General features: G+C 46.0%; 3 protein-coding genes across 3 annotated transcripts; 1 reads left to right on the forward strand and 2 right to left on the reverse strand.

Annotated features, from left to right (window-relative positions):
• Window positions 1-1,367: 1,367 nt before the first annotated feature.
• On the reverse strand, window positions 1,368-2,651 carry COCVIDRAFT_67926 (hypothetical protein; the record flags this gene model as incomplete). Its single annotated transcript, XM_014694795.1, has 1 exon — window positions 1,368-2,651. A coding segment is annotated over one exon (1,284 nt), but the record flags the coding sequence as incomplete, so codon positions are not given.
• A 4,156-nt stretch (window positions 2,652-6,807) lies between these two features.
• COCVIDRAFT_115882 (hypothetical protein) lies at window positions 6,808-8,568 on the reverse strand (the record flags this gene model as incomplete). Its single annotated transcript, XM_014694796.1, has 2 exons — window positions 6,808-7,153; window positions 7,265-8,568. The coding sequence occupies 2 exons, from the start codon at window positions 8,566-8,568 to the stop codon at window positions 6,808-6,810; spliced, it is 1,650 nt and encodes a 549-aa protein (XP_014550282.1).
• A 538-nt stretch (window positions 8,569-9,106) lies between these two features.
• On the forward strand, window positions 9,107-13,368 carry COCVIDRAFT_21227 (hypothetical protein; the record flags this gene model as incomplete). Its single annotated transcript, XM_014694797.1, has 8 exons — window positions 9,107-9,231; window positions 9,601-9,637; window positions 9,683-9,773; window positions 9,825-10,159; window positions 10,202-11,008; window positions 11,069-11,188; window positions 11,254-11,997; window positions 12,157-13,368. 8 exons carry the CDS (start codon window positions 9,107-9,109, stop codon window positions 13,366-13,368), a joined length of 3,471 nt encoding a protein of 1,156 aa, XP_014550283.1.
• Window positions 13,369-15,060: the final 1,692 nt, after the last annotated feature.

Raw genomic sequence — 15,060 nt, forward strand, 5'->3', positions numbered from 1 at the left:
GTTAAGATTAGGGTGTAATGTTGACTTGGGTCAGGGATCGGTATCGTCCTAACATAGATTAGAGATTAATGGATTGGTTCTCTTAGAGATTAGCTGAATAGCTTAGATCTCCAACATACTTTACCTTTATATTCTAAACTAGCTTAAACTAGCTCTTAATAAGCGCTAGATCTTTATAGAGAGCTTACTAGTAATTATATAGATAGCTCTAGTGCGTATATAGTTTAGAATTACGCTAGATAAACCTATTAATCTAGTTCTTACTAATCTTCTCTCTACTATACTCTTAGAGTAATCTATTAGCTATATCTTATACGTCGTCTCTTCTATAGAATAGTTCTTACTTAGCCTTAACTATTATACGTTAAGTAATAACCTACTCTTCTAGTTTTATCAGGCGCCTTACTAGTAGCTCCTAATTGCTTTATAAGTACTATCTAACTTATTAACGCTAGATTATTATTCGCGGGACGCTATAGGCGGCAGCAGCGCGTCTTTTACTTTAAATCTTCTTTAAATTAATATTAGAGATAGTAATAAATAAATCTACTTTAGTATAGGTTCTTAACGCGCTGCGTTATTAAGATATTACGCGTTATTGTTGCAAAGGTGGGATATCATGAGGAAGTGGCCCACATACTGGGGTGGCCCGCTTACTGGTGAAACACGTTATAAATTTTATTTAGTTGTGGTAGAGCTGTATACGTAAAGAGGTGCGCAAAGTTAGTGGGGCGCGCCGCTCGCTTGTAGAACACGTTAGCCACGACGGTCAACATCCGAATGGGCGGACGCGCACTAAGCATGCATGGCTCTTCTGGATTACTTCAAAGAAGTAACCACGCCAACTTCGCCTGGCGAATCAGAAAAGAGGGAGGCAGAATTCAACAGTGACACATATAAAGGAGGTGGATATCGATTGAGGATATGAGGGATGCAGTACAAGAGACCTTTCACGACTTATATGGACTATGTTAGCATGGGCCCGATGTGCATGGGCCCTAGAGATATCGCCATTGTGTTTATGGGGAAGAGACTGCCTTGAGTCGTTCGTGGCCGTGGCGACGTGAGTTTTTAGTTTATTGGGGAGTGCTATTGCGATGTGATTATGGATGGCGAGATTGTTTGATAAAGAATAAGACAAAGTTTCTATCTTGTATAACTCTGTGGTTTAAACATAAAATGGCGTGGTTGCAGTAGGTATGCGCTGAGCTGATTAACCCTCGACTATATGGTGCTGTAGAATGTCCTTCGCTTGGAGTAAAATTAGTTACCCTCCTCTCAACTCATATACAATGAAGGAGTATCTTTGCCCTGACTCACCTCCCGCCCTCTCTTTCAAAAAAAAGGAAATAGTTCAACATCTACGCCAAGATCTTGGGTAGTAGTCTCTTGCAAGCTCCCCAGATATAAGCAGAATCCTGTCCTGCCCAAATAGCACCCACGTAGTATGTGCTAGAAGTGCCTTGTAGATCATTCAGCTTTGTATAGAAACCCGATTTTATATCCTCGTTAGAAACAAAGTTCATGTATTGATCGTGATTGAACCATTCAACGATTTCGTTCTTGCTCGCTGGCAGTACTCCATTTGCGATCAACTTTTGAACCTGCGACTTGAACAGGGTCTGCGCATACTGAATAGAAGCTTCGCCTATAAAGCAGACGTAGGAGAAGTACGATGAGTCGCTGAAGCCAGTAGGAGAGGTATTAATTGTTCCAGGAAGCCTAGCGATGCCAAGCGAGGAGCTGGGTCCGACGCCGGTAATGGAGGCGTTGTTCCATTCTGGATTGCGGGTAATGGCAATGTGAGTGTTCTTGCTCTGAAATTTACGAAAGAGCTGGACCTCGTTCGAAGACAGATCCCATCCAGCAAAGTTCTGGATCAACGGAGGCGCGGCCATGACGATCTTGTCTGCCTCATAACAGATTCTCCCTCTAGGCGTCTTTACGATGACAGTGACGCTACTCTCGCTCCGTTTTACACTTTGAACGGTTGAGTTGAGCAATACCCTATTTCCTAGTATTTTTGCTGCGTTGATGTAGATCTCGTCGACATTTTTGGGCGCAACGATACCGCCAGGTTCAAGAGAAGCATTGATAGACTGGATACCATAGTTTTTGATGACGTACAATGTGGATTCTTTCTCAAAGTCGACGGGCGCGATGACAAGAGATAGGAATGGAAGGATAGCGTCCAATCCATACTTGCCACAAAATTCCGAAAATGGCAATAATAGTTCGTCAGGGACTGGGTCCGGCAGGAAGAATCCTTCTTCCAGGTACGAGTATTTCTCCTCGATGATGGAACGGAAGGTCTTCCAACTCGATTCAGCGCCGGCTGGCGCTGTGTAATTCTTCACCTCCAGGCCGGTCATGTAATCCACGTTCAGATTTGTCGGGGCAGTGTATGAGAGAAACGGACCAGCGGTGACGTTTACTCTTGTCAGATAGTCGTTAACAACCGAGATATTGGGCAAAGACTGAACTCCTACATTGCGAGGTGTTTTGAAGATTGGATCGAAATATGTGTTGGCGTGACTTCCAATGGCGCTTGACTTTTCAACAATTACCACATCTTTTCCCTCATCCATTAGCGAAATTCCAGTATAAATGCCACTGGAGCCACCGCCAACTACAACGACATCTTTCTTAATCGTTCGAAGCCCTACAACTCCTTGGAGGAACAGGATAGTAGAGAAAAGATTCTTCATTGAGGCGAAAAAAGTTTGTGGAGAGAGTTCAGTGCTTGAATTGTGAGATGCGAAACTGAGTGCAGCTGATGCACGTATCATTTATACAATAATTAAGTTTGTGCGAAACCCGTCCAGGGCTTATTAGTACTATGGAGATTCACAGCGGAAACGGACCGAGCTCGCATCAATGCTGAAGCTCAGATGCGCTTGCACGTTCAGATCAGCTCTAGTGAAAGATATCACGTGTCGATCTACAATAGTCTGTATGGAAACTAACTCGAAGTGCCAAATATGAATGGTAGTCGGCCCTGATCTTGAAAGTAACGGTATTAGATACTTCTGTCATTCAAGACCCCTGGCTATGACATTTGCGCCACGCTCGGGCCGTTTACACTACGCTTACCCAATGCTATTGCAGAAGTAGGAGATAACTCTCTAAGAGAGGAAATTTATCCCCAGTCCCAAGCGGATATGTGTACGACCAAATTGCAACACGACAAAGTGATTCAATCTCAACATACTTACTTTTGGGTAAAATTTTGTTTAGAATGACGTTCACATCATTATTCATCTTTTTGGAATAAATTTCAGGCTTTTAAGAGACTTTGCCTCGATTATTCTGATTATATGTGAGACTTTCTGAGCCCTCTATTCATAAATAAATTCTCAAAGATTATGCGCATAGAACCCCAGATACAAACGCTGCAAGGTCAGTCCCTGCGTGCCGAAAAACCCTATGTGCCGAAAACGACCAATCGGATCGCAAGGATCATGGACTTCTCTCTAAACGTCGCGATCCGGTTAGTCGTTTTTAGCACAGAGTTTTTCGGCACACAGGGACGGATCTTACTACATCTCTTCATTGATCACATCTTCAGATTTCCGCCGACATGTCTTCACGATCATAACTACTTTGCCTAGATCCCTTTCCCTCACATTTTATTATAACTTCTGGTCGAAGCGTTATATAATCAGTAAGGTCCCCTAATTTAGTACTCTCTACTTCTTGTCTTTACTGTATATTACCGTGAGCTATACTTGCCGGCATATACCTAACTGAAGGGCTTTGCTTATCTATTAAATTTTATCTACAGACTAGCCTAAAGTACATGCTTAGATTTATGTAAGGATATATATATAGGTTCCGAGAGCTCCGAGTAGTATATAGGTTCTGAAAGTTCCGGGTATTATACAGGTTCCGAGAGTTCCGGGCGGCATACCTACAGGTTCCGAGAACTCCGGGTAATACCCCGTACTCGTCCTACTGCACTAGGGGGCACCCTAGTTGCGCACGGACCCCTCGCTCAACGTAAATTTTTGTCCTATTGTCAGAATATGAGTAGTTATATGTCGGGTGGTGGATAGAATCCGGGTGCTCCGGAGCATCCGATTCTGTGATTAAGTCAGCATGCACGATTCACCGCGATCATCTACAAAGGGGTCAGCGTAAGGTCCGTCCCTGTGTGCCGAAAAACTCTATGTGCTAAAAACGACTAATCGGATCGCGACGTTTAGAGAGAAGTCCATGATCCTTGCGATCCGATTGATCGTTTTCGGCACATAGGGTTTTTCGGCACGCAGGGACTGACCTTAGATCAGATCAGACAGAACACAGAACACGATAAATCAATTATCACAGATTTTTATCACAGTTATTACACCCGTCTTTAAAAACCATCACAATCTAACACCTATCTATATATTTTATACGTAGAATCTGTTGAAGATATGGGGTCGCTGCTTGTCCTAGCAGACTTAGAGGTAGCGGTCTCTGCCTACTACTTGTCCTGGTAGGCTCAGAGACAGCGTGATCGGGAGATTCTAGGAGAGGAGTAGACTGATCAAAGAAGAAGAGTTGATTGATTTTGTAAGGGGCTGCGCTCCGGGGAGCAATCGCGAGGTATACAAGAGGTTGTATTCGATAGAGAGCTAGCTACTACTGTAAGCACTTAAGGTTATAGGAATTATTGTGTGTTCTGGTGTGTGTCATGATAGGAGCAAGTTTAGATACAGCATTATTGGTCAGTGAGCAACCACGTGACTATACATGGTACTTCTAGGCTTACACACCTCTCTTAGTTTCGAACGCATGTTAAAGCTGATATAATTATAGGCCGCCCCTACTCTACAGAGTAGAGCTACTTGCACGAGTGCGGTAGGTAGCCGCTTAAATTAGAGCAGTGCCAGGTAGGGATCGTCCGCCGTCGCGGTATTAGTAGACCTCGCTCTATACTATAGGCGTCCCTAGTAGTTAGACGTCTTCTAGAGCTAGTACTAAGGTCCTAATTACTTCTCGTTCTTATACAGAGTTTAATAGTATACCTTAATATTAAAAGAAAAGAGCTTTATAAGTATATAGCCTTATTAAACCTATAAACACTGTTTAGAAAAAAATAGGAAGAGTACTATACTATATAGCTTTATTTTACTTAGTAGAAAATATATTAAAATATAAGAGCAATAACGTGTTTCACCACTAAGTTGTTAACCCACCAAGTCATCAGCTCCACCACCACACCCCACCTTTACAATAACAACGCGTAATATCTTAACAACCTAACGTACAATAAGCCTACAGTAAAGTAGATATTAACTTAGCGATTTAAAGTCTTACTTTAAAATAGCTCTAGACTAAAATACGCGCTACTATCGTATATAGTATCCTATAAACGATAATCTAAGAGTAGGCTGGTCATTAGGTCTCCACATCGGGATCTCAAAAACGCTATTATCTCCACCAATACTTACCCGATTGGGAAGTCTAGTAGCTTATTTTAAAGCTCTCTATTAGGGCTTTATTCTGCTATATTAGAGTAATACGCTAGCTATACTATATAAGGAGATATTTAAGATCGGAGTAAAATATGGAGACCTAACTCTTGGCAAGGTGGGTAGGCTAATAACTTCTTACCTATTAGAGTTATCCTATTACTGTATTATACAAGAATAAAGCTTAGATCAAGGGCTACAACATGGGCTACTAAGCTTCCCGATTGGGTAAGTATTGGTGGAGTGAATTAAGAAAAACGATCCCGAGGTGGAGACCTAACTTACCACGCTAGTAGTAATAAAGCGCTAGAGGCTTAAAAGGAAGCGAATTTAGATAGGTAGGATACTAGACTTTAGTGTAGAAGTACATAAAATTACTTCTGTTAGTCGTACGACATTAAAGAAGGCGCGTAGTGAGGGTAGTTAAGAAAGGGTTCTACTAGGTTAGCGGCACTATAGAACCTATAGGAAGATAGGCTATAACGCTCGTACGTGCTAAAAAGACGTAGAAGAAGATTCTCCTTTAGATATAAGTAAGTCGTACGAAGCATCTATAGCTAGTGTCGAGTAATTTAAGTTTTTATACATAATGTTCGCGATGCTAAGAAAAAGTGGCACACTCGGTGGGGTGGCACTCTCGGTGGTGGAATACGTTAGTATGAATATATTCTATCGCGTCGCATCACGTCGCGTCGCGTGCTATCTAGAGAAGACGAGCGTAGTAAGACGCGGGTCTATAGGGGCTTAGACGGGCCGACAGCGGGAGGTAGAGTAAGCCCCCTAGCGAGGGGGCTTTATAGAGGGTAGATCTACGAGATAGTAAGCGTAGGAGGGGCTTTGCAGAGGGCGTCCGTATGCCATAGGGGTCTTCGCTAGGCGTGTTGGAAATCTATCCTAAAGGTACCTATGGTCCCACGCGCCAGCCATCCTCTGTTGAGTCGACATCGTGACTCTGTCGCATGTCGCACTCTCATACTATGCCGTTCAAGATCACGCAATTTACTGCTAAACAGATTCTTCTAGAATCTATCTTAGCCAATATATATATAGTAGTAGTATAGGAAGTAGATAGAAGAGTACAGCAGTTAGAGAAGTCTGATCAGAACAGAACAGTTATGCAAATTTGATCCAGATCCATTGATCTTTATTATCTACCTATCTCCCTTAGCAATGCCTAGCTATAATCTATCGATCAGTCTACCTCTAAGTCTCGAAATAGAACAGGCAGACCTTTTATTCCAACATAGAGATTTCCATCTAAGAACTAGAATACTCGTTCACTCTTCTTTTTTCTAAGTAAATATGCTTCGGTATCAATGGTGCGGTTCAAGGGCACATCCGACAGAAATCACCATTGTATTGGTTCAAGACGAACACCGCCGAAAGAAAACCCTCCATACCACTGACGCTCGAACTCCTTTGAGATAACAAAAGCCATATGTCCATCAACGTCCACGTCCACATAGAGGCCTCCAATCTCGCACCATCCGGTATTTTTGTAGGTGTTCCAGAGACCAGGGCTAAGATTCCATTCCTGGAAGCCTGGCTCCAGAAGCCTCGGGGCCAAGAGTGGATTTTTATCAGCGTCTACCACATCATGCATGAATCGATGCCCTTGGTTCTGCGCACGTCCTACAGAAAGTTTAAGTCCAAAGGGGAAGTAAAAGAGACAGTCATGGTTCGGCGGGGGTAAACTTGGGTTTTGAGGTGGAAATCTGCGTTCCTCCACGGTATTATCAGTGAAGTGAGCAACAGACATGCTGTAAGCGCCCCCAGCAGGAAATGTCTTCCCCGCCCAGAACCACATTATCCAATTTACGCGGTATCTGCCGTGCGGGATGTTGAACGCCTGGCCCCGGAGTTGGATGTGAACGATCCGCCGGCAAGAGAGAATGGTGTTTCCTGGGGGTCGGATATCTGATTTTTGAAATTTAGTGTCAACAACAACATCATCTGGGTAACCAGATTCGCCTACTTTTTCTCGGTACCAGAATTTCATCCTTGGGGATCCTTCACCAGGATTATCGATATCGTTTTCGTGTCCCGCTGTAAAGACGTCCGCGGGAATAGTGAAGGGTTTCGCGGCGCCAGTGAGTTGTCGCAACCGTGTTGCACAGCGTTCCTTCAGATCAAGAGTCTCGGCGTTGTCGAAATATGCGCTCGTGAAGCCTGCCAGCTTACTCTCTTGGTTCCACTCATCGAGTCCAATTTTGTGGAGACCCTGATCGACATTGAAACGAAAGTATTGGGTATCCTTCTCTCGCTTAAACCTCTTAAATAGCTTATTATGTACTCCAGCAGCAGTTGTCGTTAGGTCAATGAGAACTTTGATTTGCGCAGCCTGAGCTGATAGACCGAAAAGTCTACCGGAATCTGGCAAAGAAGCTTCCGTCTCCTTTCCTGTGCCCAAAGAAAGAAATACTCCAATAGGAACTTCACACCACAACCGTTTTGCTTCATCGTATGCTTGCTCGCCAGGGTTGTTGTAGCCCAGACCAGCGTCCACATAACGAACTGGCGGGTCCCCAATCATCATTGGCCCGAAAAACCCAGTTGCTGCACTTGTGGCTCGAGCCGCCTCCCAAATCTTTGTCCCATCATGTCGATTGTACGTAGTGAATAGATGCGGCTCAGGATTGTTCACTGAGTCGCTGTACACAGCGAGAACAAAGGTTCTGCAATGACGCTCTCCATCCTTGGGTTCCTGGTACATCGTGGCCTCTGGATCTTTTAGAAAATCCTTAACCACCTTTTTAATGGCTGACTCGAGGATCTTTGCATCATAACGCTCTTGACCACCTTTGGACAGCCGAAGCCCGCCAACTGACCAGCCTCGTTGTTCTTGAAATATCTCTTTGGCGAGTTGTCGATAGAGTAAGATAGCCTCTTTGGTCGTGAGTCGGAGGCGTCCAAGAAGTATGGCTATAAGACCACCAGTACTTGTTCCGCCGATAAGATCAAAATAGTCTGCAGGCCTCATCTCTTCTGGTTTCTCTATTCCCTCATCCTCTGCTATTTGGTTCATGATCTCACGAATCATCATCAAGCACGACAAGCCTCGCACCCCGCCGCCATCCAAGGTCAGTATACGTCGTGGAGGCAATGCCATTGTTACCTTTCCACGGGCTGAGAAGCCGGATAGATACCGATGAATAATGTTTGTGTCTGTCGCCTGCAAGCAATTTGTGTCGTTATTGAGTCTTGACAAAGGTATGCGTATAGATTTACAATTGGTCTTGGTCGAGCGAGAAGCGCGGGAAAGCCTAAATATCAATAAATTACTAGCAAGTGACAGTTGTTCAGTTCAGTACTCTGCATGGCTCCAGGCAGCCAGATGCAGACTGCGCGTTCATCACTAGTCCGCCGCCATGAGGGAGAAAGGGAGTTGCATATGCATTAGAAGAGTAGCGTGTCCATATTATTGGCTAGAGGCTGTGGGCTGAGGGCTCAAAGCTGATAGAGATATGGTGCAACTCCCTTTCTCCCTCATGGGCAGTGCCCTTGGGTCTGGCTCAGCCTGCTCGTCATCCTCAGCTGGACCAGCAGCGCGTACAAGGCTGATAACAGAGTTTTCTCACTCCCTAGTCGGTTAGAATCCCCTCTGCTAAGCCCCCGCCAGGGGCTTGGTTCCGTTGCACTCAGACAAGATGATCCATATGCCATGGGAGATCGCAGTCTCAATCTCAAACTTTGAGATAATGGTTTGGCAACAGCATAACCTCACGAATATCTACTGCGGTGGCAACATAATACAAGGTTCAACGCCTCCAAGGTAAGTATCCTGCCAGTGCGGCTCGGCGGCCTTCCTGTTAGCGCAGGCAAACTGCAGAAAGCTTTGGAAGAATGCTCATGCCGGAGGCCCACAACATACGCCGGCCGCACTTGCTGCGCCATAGTACCACTTGCCCCCCGCCTGACCGGTCAATAGCGAGACCGCTTATGTCCGGCCTGTAGCGAGAGCTTACCCAATGGCACGTCAGCCCACTAGCTATCCGCAAGCAGCGCGTTATCGTGGTTGAACCAATCTGGCTGCCCAAGGCAGCTTTGCCTTCCGTGGCTCCAGCCGCGTCCTCATCATAGTTGCTGAGGCTCATTTCTTCCAGTTTGTTCTCCGATACTACTAGCTACTTATCCGCCATAGTAATAGCACCCTTGATCTAATTCTATCTCGAATCTCTGTAGGTAATGCTAGGAGACCGTCCACTAGCTTGCCCAGCCACTAGCTTCGGTACCAGGCTTCACAGCCGCGGGGGCTTAGCCATGTGTTACTTCGCACCTCAGCTGGGGAGAGTTGCAAAGACTCCCATCCGCTTCGTGCGTTTTCAACTCAGATCCTCCTCCAAAGCTAAATGGACTCCACCACAGCACCACAACGGGACGATCATGATGACGATGGAGATCTGGAGGGCCTCGGAGGTCCTGCCCAACCCACCACTGAGACACCAAGATCACAATCTTCTTTCAGCCAAGACATGATTGACGCCCTGCTTTCGGATGAGTTCACGAACAAATTTGATAACGCATTGGATGAGCTGCCCAAGGGAGACTACAGACAGGCTAAGGGTCTTTTCATGATCGGCGGCCAATTCAACCTCTACTACACCAGAACCGCATCTCCGATGCTGCTAGACAATGCTATTTCTTATACAGAAAGAGCGCTAGAAAAGTTACACAAGTCGCATGAGGAGCTCAAAGAATACGTAGTCGTCTACACCCACCTCCTGTAGCAGAAGGCTGAAAAGTCAAACGTGCTCGAGGTTGCCGAACACAGGCTGGAAGTCACCGACCAGTACATCTCAGGCCTCAAATTGGGCATCAGATATCTCGAAGAGTGTAGCCTCAAAGAAGAGAAGAAGCGCGAGTTAGGCTGCGCGTATTGGAGTAGATTTTGGGAATCCAACAATGTCGAAGATCTCGCACTTGCCATTGAGACTCTCGAAGCATGCTTCGAGAACCCGGAGAAGACATTTCCGCAGGCCGCAATCTATCTCGGATCGGCTCTACGCCAACGTTACGACTATGAAAAGAGTCCGAATGACCTAGACCGTTCCGTAGAGTTGCTCCGAAAAGGACTGGAGGCTGTTCCGAGAGACGAAAACCATTACGGTCCCTTGAGAGCCTATGCACTCGGAGTTCTTACCTCTACCTGTGCAAAAATCAACAACAATCCCTACAGTGGCGAGATCCGGAGTCGAGCAATCAACAGCGTCGAGATCGTGCTCTCATCCACGCCTCCTGAAATTGAAGCGTTCGGTCGACTCAGGAAGCAATACCTCAATCTGGTCATGACGCAATGCTTTAAGGAGGCGGAGACTGTACAAGAACTTCTTGACACCCTCGAATTCGGCCTAGACGATAAGCTTGCGGAGAATCAGGATAACATGGCCGTTGTGGAGGTGCCACCAACCACCAAGAAATTGTTCACACTTGACCCTTTATTGGATGGTAAGAAGAATATTAGGCTAGTTAAGCTGCTGCCGGGCACAAAAAGAGATGTCATCCAATGTGAGATATTTGTTGAGCGCCTAGGCGGTGCTCTCCATTACGAAGTAGGTGCTCCATCCAGATCAAGCCCAAGGAAGCGCTGCGCCTCGCTGAATCCAATACAGGCACTCTCCTGTGTCTGGGGCAGTCCAATAGAGACTGAAGAGATATGTGTGAATGGCTGTCTCCACGAGGTCACAAAGAATTTGTACTCAGCACTTCTACGACTGCTTCATACCGAAACAGTACGAACGCTGTGGATTGATGCCCTTGCATCAATCAAAACGATCTCAATGAGAAACGATACCAGATAAGCCTCATGCGCGACATCTATCAGAGTGCAAGCACGGTCATCATGTGGCTTGGTGAGCCCAAATCTGAAGAACAATCTTTTGCGCCCATGGTAGAAAAGGCCGACCAAACATCAGAGAGGTGCTCGAAATCGCTGATTGGAGAGCGAAGTTCCAAATTCAAGAAAGCTGAAGCAGCCTCAGAAAACGAGCCCCACATTTCAGAACACCGTCAGATGCAGGAATGTTTTTCCGATGTCCCTGTTCCACCCCTGTCTCCCGAACAATCTGTGGGAACGGGACAGTTCGAGGCTCTGATGGAGAATTTCATGTGGCTACAACCGATTTTGTTCGGTTGTAAGCCGATGTCGATGATTCCTGATAAAGGATCCCCAGGGTTCATGAGTGTGGCCGAGGACCTTGTCAAGAAAATTGAGCAGGAACAGAAGGTGAATTTGCTATTCCACAATATCCGAATCAGACGCCTGCCGGGCCATGAACTGCACGTCTTCGACTGGACATCTCCCGATAACATCATCTCGTTCTTCAGGTCACCGCAGAGTGCATCAACGTGGCCTACTCTTGGTGCTTTTGCTTTGATCCACTCCTTCGCTCAGTTCATGCATTTTTCTGAGCTTCCGTTCTTTGGAGGCTCTGATACGAACCTCTCCTACCCCAGCACGCAAACTTGGATAAAATCGGCGAGTGAACTAGACAGAATCCTCACCTCGGAGTACTGGCAACGAGCCTGGATCCTACAAGAAGTATTCCTTGCTCAGAAACCAATCGTTCATTATGGGTCTCACATCATGCATCTGAACGAGCTGCTGCTCGCTGGTTATGCCTTCGAAGTTCACTATAATCAGTGCTGTTCAAAATGAGGCGACAAGGCGTACCAAACGTTACACACTTATTGGACGAAGCTGGAGGGAGGGTTCAAGAAGTTCAAGAACTTGTACCTATTGAGACGCGCGCATGGAGCGTCATCAATGTTCTCCGCCGACTCACCTTTGTCAGAGCCGAGCTCACACAACGCCCTGAGCAGCAAGCCTAATCTTGCACTCTCACTCTCGAGTATCATGGGAACCGGGATCGCGAAGCGCAGGGCCACCCACCCGCGAGACCTGGTGTACGGCATCTTGGGACTCGTAGATGGCGACATAGGCATAGAGGAAGATTACACCGCCTCTCTTGCCGAGGTGTTCACGCGAGCCGTGGTGCGTATGATTCGCGAGAAGCAGAGTTTTCAGGTACTCATATTGAATGATCTCGGCCGGCATACTCAACACGGTCTGCCGTCGTGGGTCCCGGACTGGACGTCTGACGGAATGTTCTGTCCTCAGCCGTATCCAGACTCGTTGTATCAGACCGATAAAGGTCGACAATACTACGCTGAGATCGAGGATGAGCTAAAATTGAAAGTCAGAAGCATCAAGGTTGACACCATCAAAAGAGTCAGCAAAATGCGGACCGTGAGTTGGAATAACCCCGGCAAATTAGTGGGGTTACTCAAGGAGTGGAGGTGCATGGTCGGTCTTGATTCGCCAACCCAGCAGAAGGGCCACGACCACGCCAATCTCGAGGATACTTTCTGGAAGACAGTATTTGCAGACATGATGTTAGAGCGCGACATGGAGCACCGACCACCGAACGACTGGCGAGAGGACCGTGATAAAGTACGACGCTTCGAGCCACGCGATATGGTCAAGGTCCAAGCCTGGTGGAACTGGCTGCAGCGCGAAGCGGATTCCAATTTCGTCGGCCCGGAGCTAGAGTGGTACAGTCTATGCACCCGCTCGCATCCGGACAGATTTCACATCGTCACGGACAGTTTCTGGCACACGACCGAAACGCGGAAGATGATATTTGCGGAAAGTGGTCGCATGGGGACGGGGCCAAGCGAGTTTGGGAGCTATATCGAGTTTAGGGATGCGAGGGTCGGGGATGAGGTGCATGTGTTGTTCGGTCTAAGTGTGCCGGTCATTTTACGGGTGCTTGAGGATGGGGAGGAGCGGCCGTCGGCAGTGGGAACAAAGAGATACAGATTTGTAGGACCATGTTATTTGCATGGGATTATGGATGGAGAGGCTGTAGAGGATGGAAACGAAGCTGTCGAGGAAATATTTCTTTGCTAACTTGGAAGCGGGGTAGGTTCTGGGTGAGTGGAAAATGGAGCAAACGATATTGGGATCTTGAAGTAAAGATTGTTAAGGTAAACATGCACCTATCTCTCTAAGAATGTATGCAGATTTGGTCAGTATAGCGGCTCAAAATGCATGCTGCTGTTATCGTTCTTGCCCAGAACTGCTCTACAAATTAGACCAAGCAAGTGGAATGAGCGATGTCATGCTTAGTATTTTAGTAGGAGGCGATGAGAAAATGGCGACGCTGCTGCTCGATAAAGCAGCCGACGCTAACGCCAACGCTCACAGTGGATGGTACGGCAACGCACTCTAGGCGGCCTTTTCCTTGAGGCCACGAGCGGATTGTGAAGATGCTGCTCGACAAGGGTGCCGACGACGTCAATGCTTGGGGTGGATGGCTCGGCAACGCAGCCCGGGCGACTTTATTTTGGTGGCATGAGAAAACGGCGAAGTTGCTGCCCGACGAGGATGCACATCGGTTTGTGTAGGATAGTATATCAAGAAACTCGGCATGGTCAACCCAGGACCCATCCAAGCAGGGAGGGCGGCCGACCCGCTCCGGCCATAAGGTTGCCATGAACGTTTGCACTATCTAACGTTGCGAAGAGATGTAACGTTAAAGGTTACTATCAATACTAGAAGACGGCATATAGCCTGATATAGTGTAATACCTTACTAAGCATAGCTACTATCAGATCTCTGTTCCACGTGATCTAGCGCTTATAAGCATCAATGATCCGAGTTTCTTGTTGCCCTCAGAGACCAAGCTAAAACACATTTTCACGCCCCTAACGATTGCAGTGCTCTTTCAAGGGTTGAAGATCATGTAAAGGTTAAGCATTCTCAAGACAAAAATTTTGATAGGGGCGTTTTCTAGCGCGTTATTCTTGAGAGTAGTTTAAGGCACGTTACAAATAGAAGTAGCACGTCTTTAGCTATGTGTAAGCCTAGAAGTATCATGTATAGTCACGTGGTTGCCCACTAACTAATAATACTGTATTTAAACTTGCTTCTATTATAATACACACTACAATATAACGTACCTCACGGGTTCGCCGGCCACTTTTGCCAAGACCCCACCAAAACCACCACATTATGGCCCAAAATAGCCCACTTTAGACCTGCATAGCGTAAAGAAATATAAGATATTATTCTAAGTCTACTTCTACTACCTACTTACACGTTCGCGCATTATGCCTAGTCCTATTATACTATCTATATCGCCTTTAAGATAGTTTACCCTCTTTAGCGCGTTTCTACTTCTTTAACTTCTTTCTATTACTACGCGCACTAAAGTTCTAGAGAGTAGCTAAGCGCTTCTTATCTTTAACTATTAAGGTCTCTTTTATCTAAACTTATTTTCTTTTATATAATTTTTATCGCGTAGTAGCTATATTAGCTACTTTAAGCTTAGTAATCTACTTTTATACTGATACTAGCTTATACGCGATAATAGCTACCCTCTTTAAGACCTTTTTAAAGGCCTCTATTATAGACGTTAGTAAACTATTTATATATCTTTAAATTCTCTACTTTACTAGCGTTAATTATAACTCTAATTCTAGCGTATTACTAGAGGTTTATAATATCTAGGGCTAGTTATAGATAGATAGGGGTTGTTACGGTTCGGGCTCATAGGCAGAAAGGACAGGCACGTGTACAGGGTATATTGCTACAGCTAAT

This window comes from Bipolaris victoriae (genome assembly GCF_000527765.1).
Source record: "Bipolaris victoriae FI3 unplaced genomic scaffold scaffold_213, whole genome shotgun sequence".
Taxonomy (NCBI): domain Eukaryota; kingdom Fungi; phylum Ascomycota; class Dothideomycetes; order Pleosporales; family Pleosporaceae; genus Bipolaris; species Bipolaris victoriae.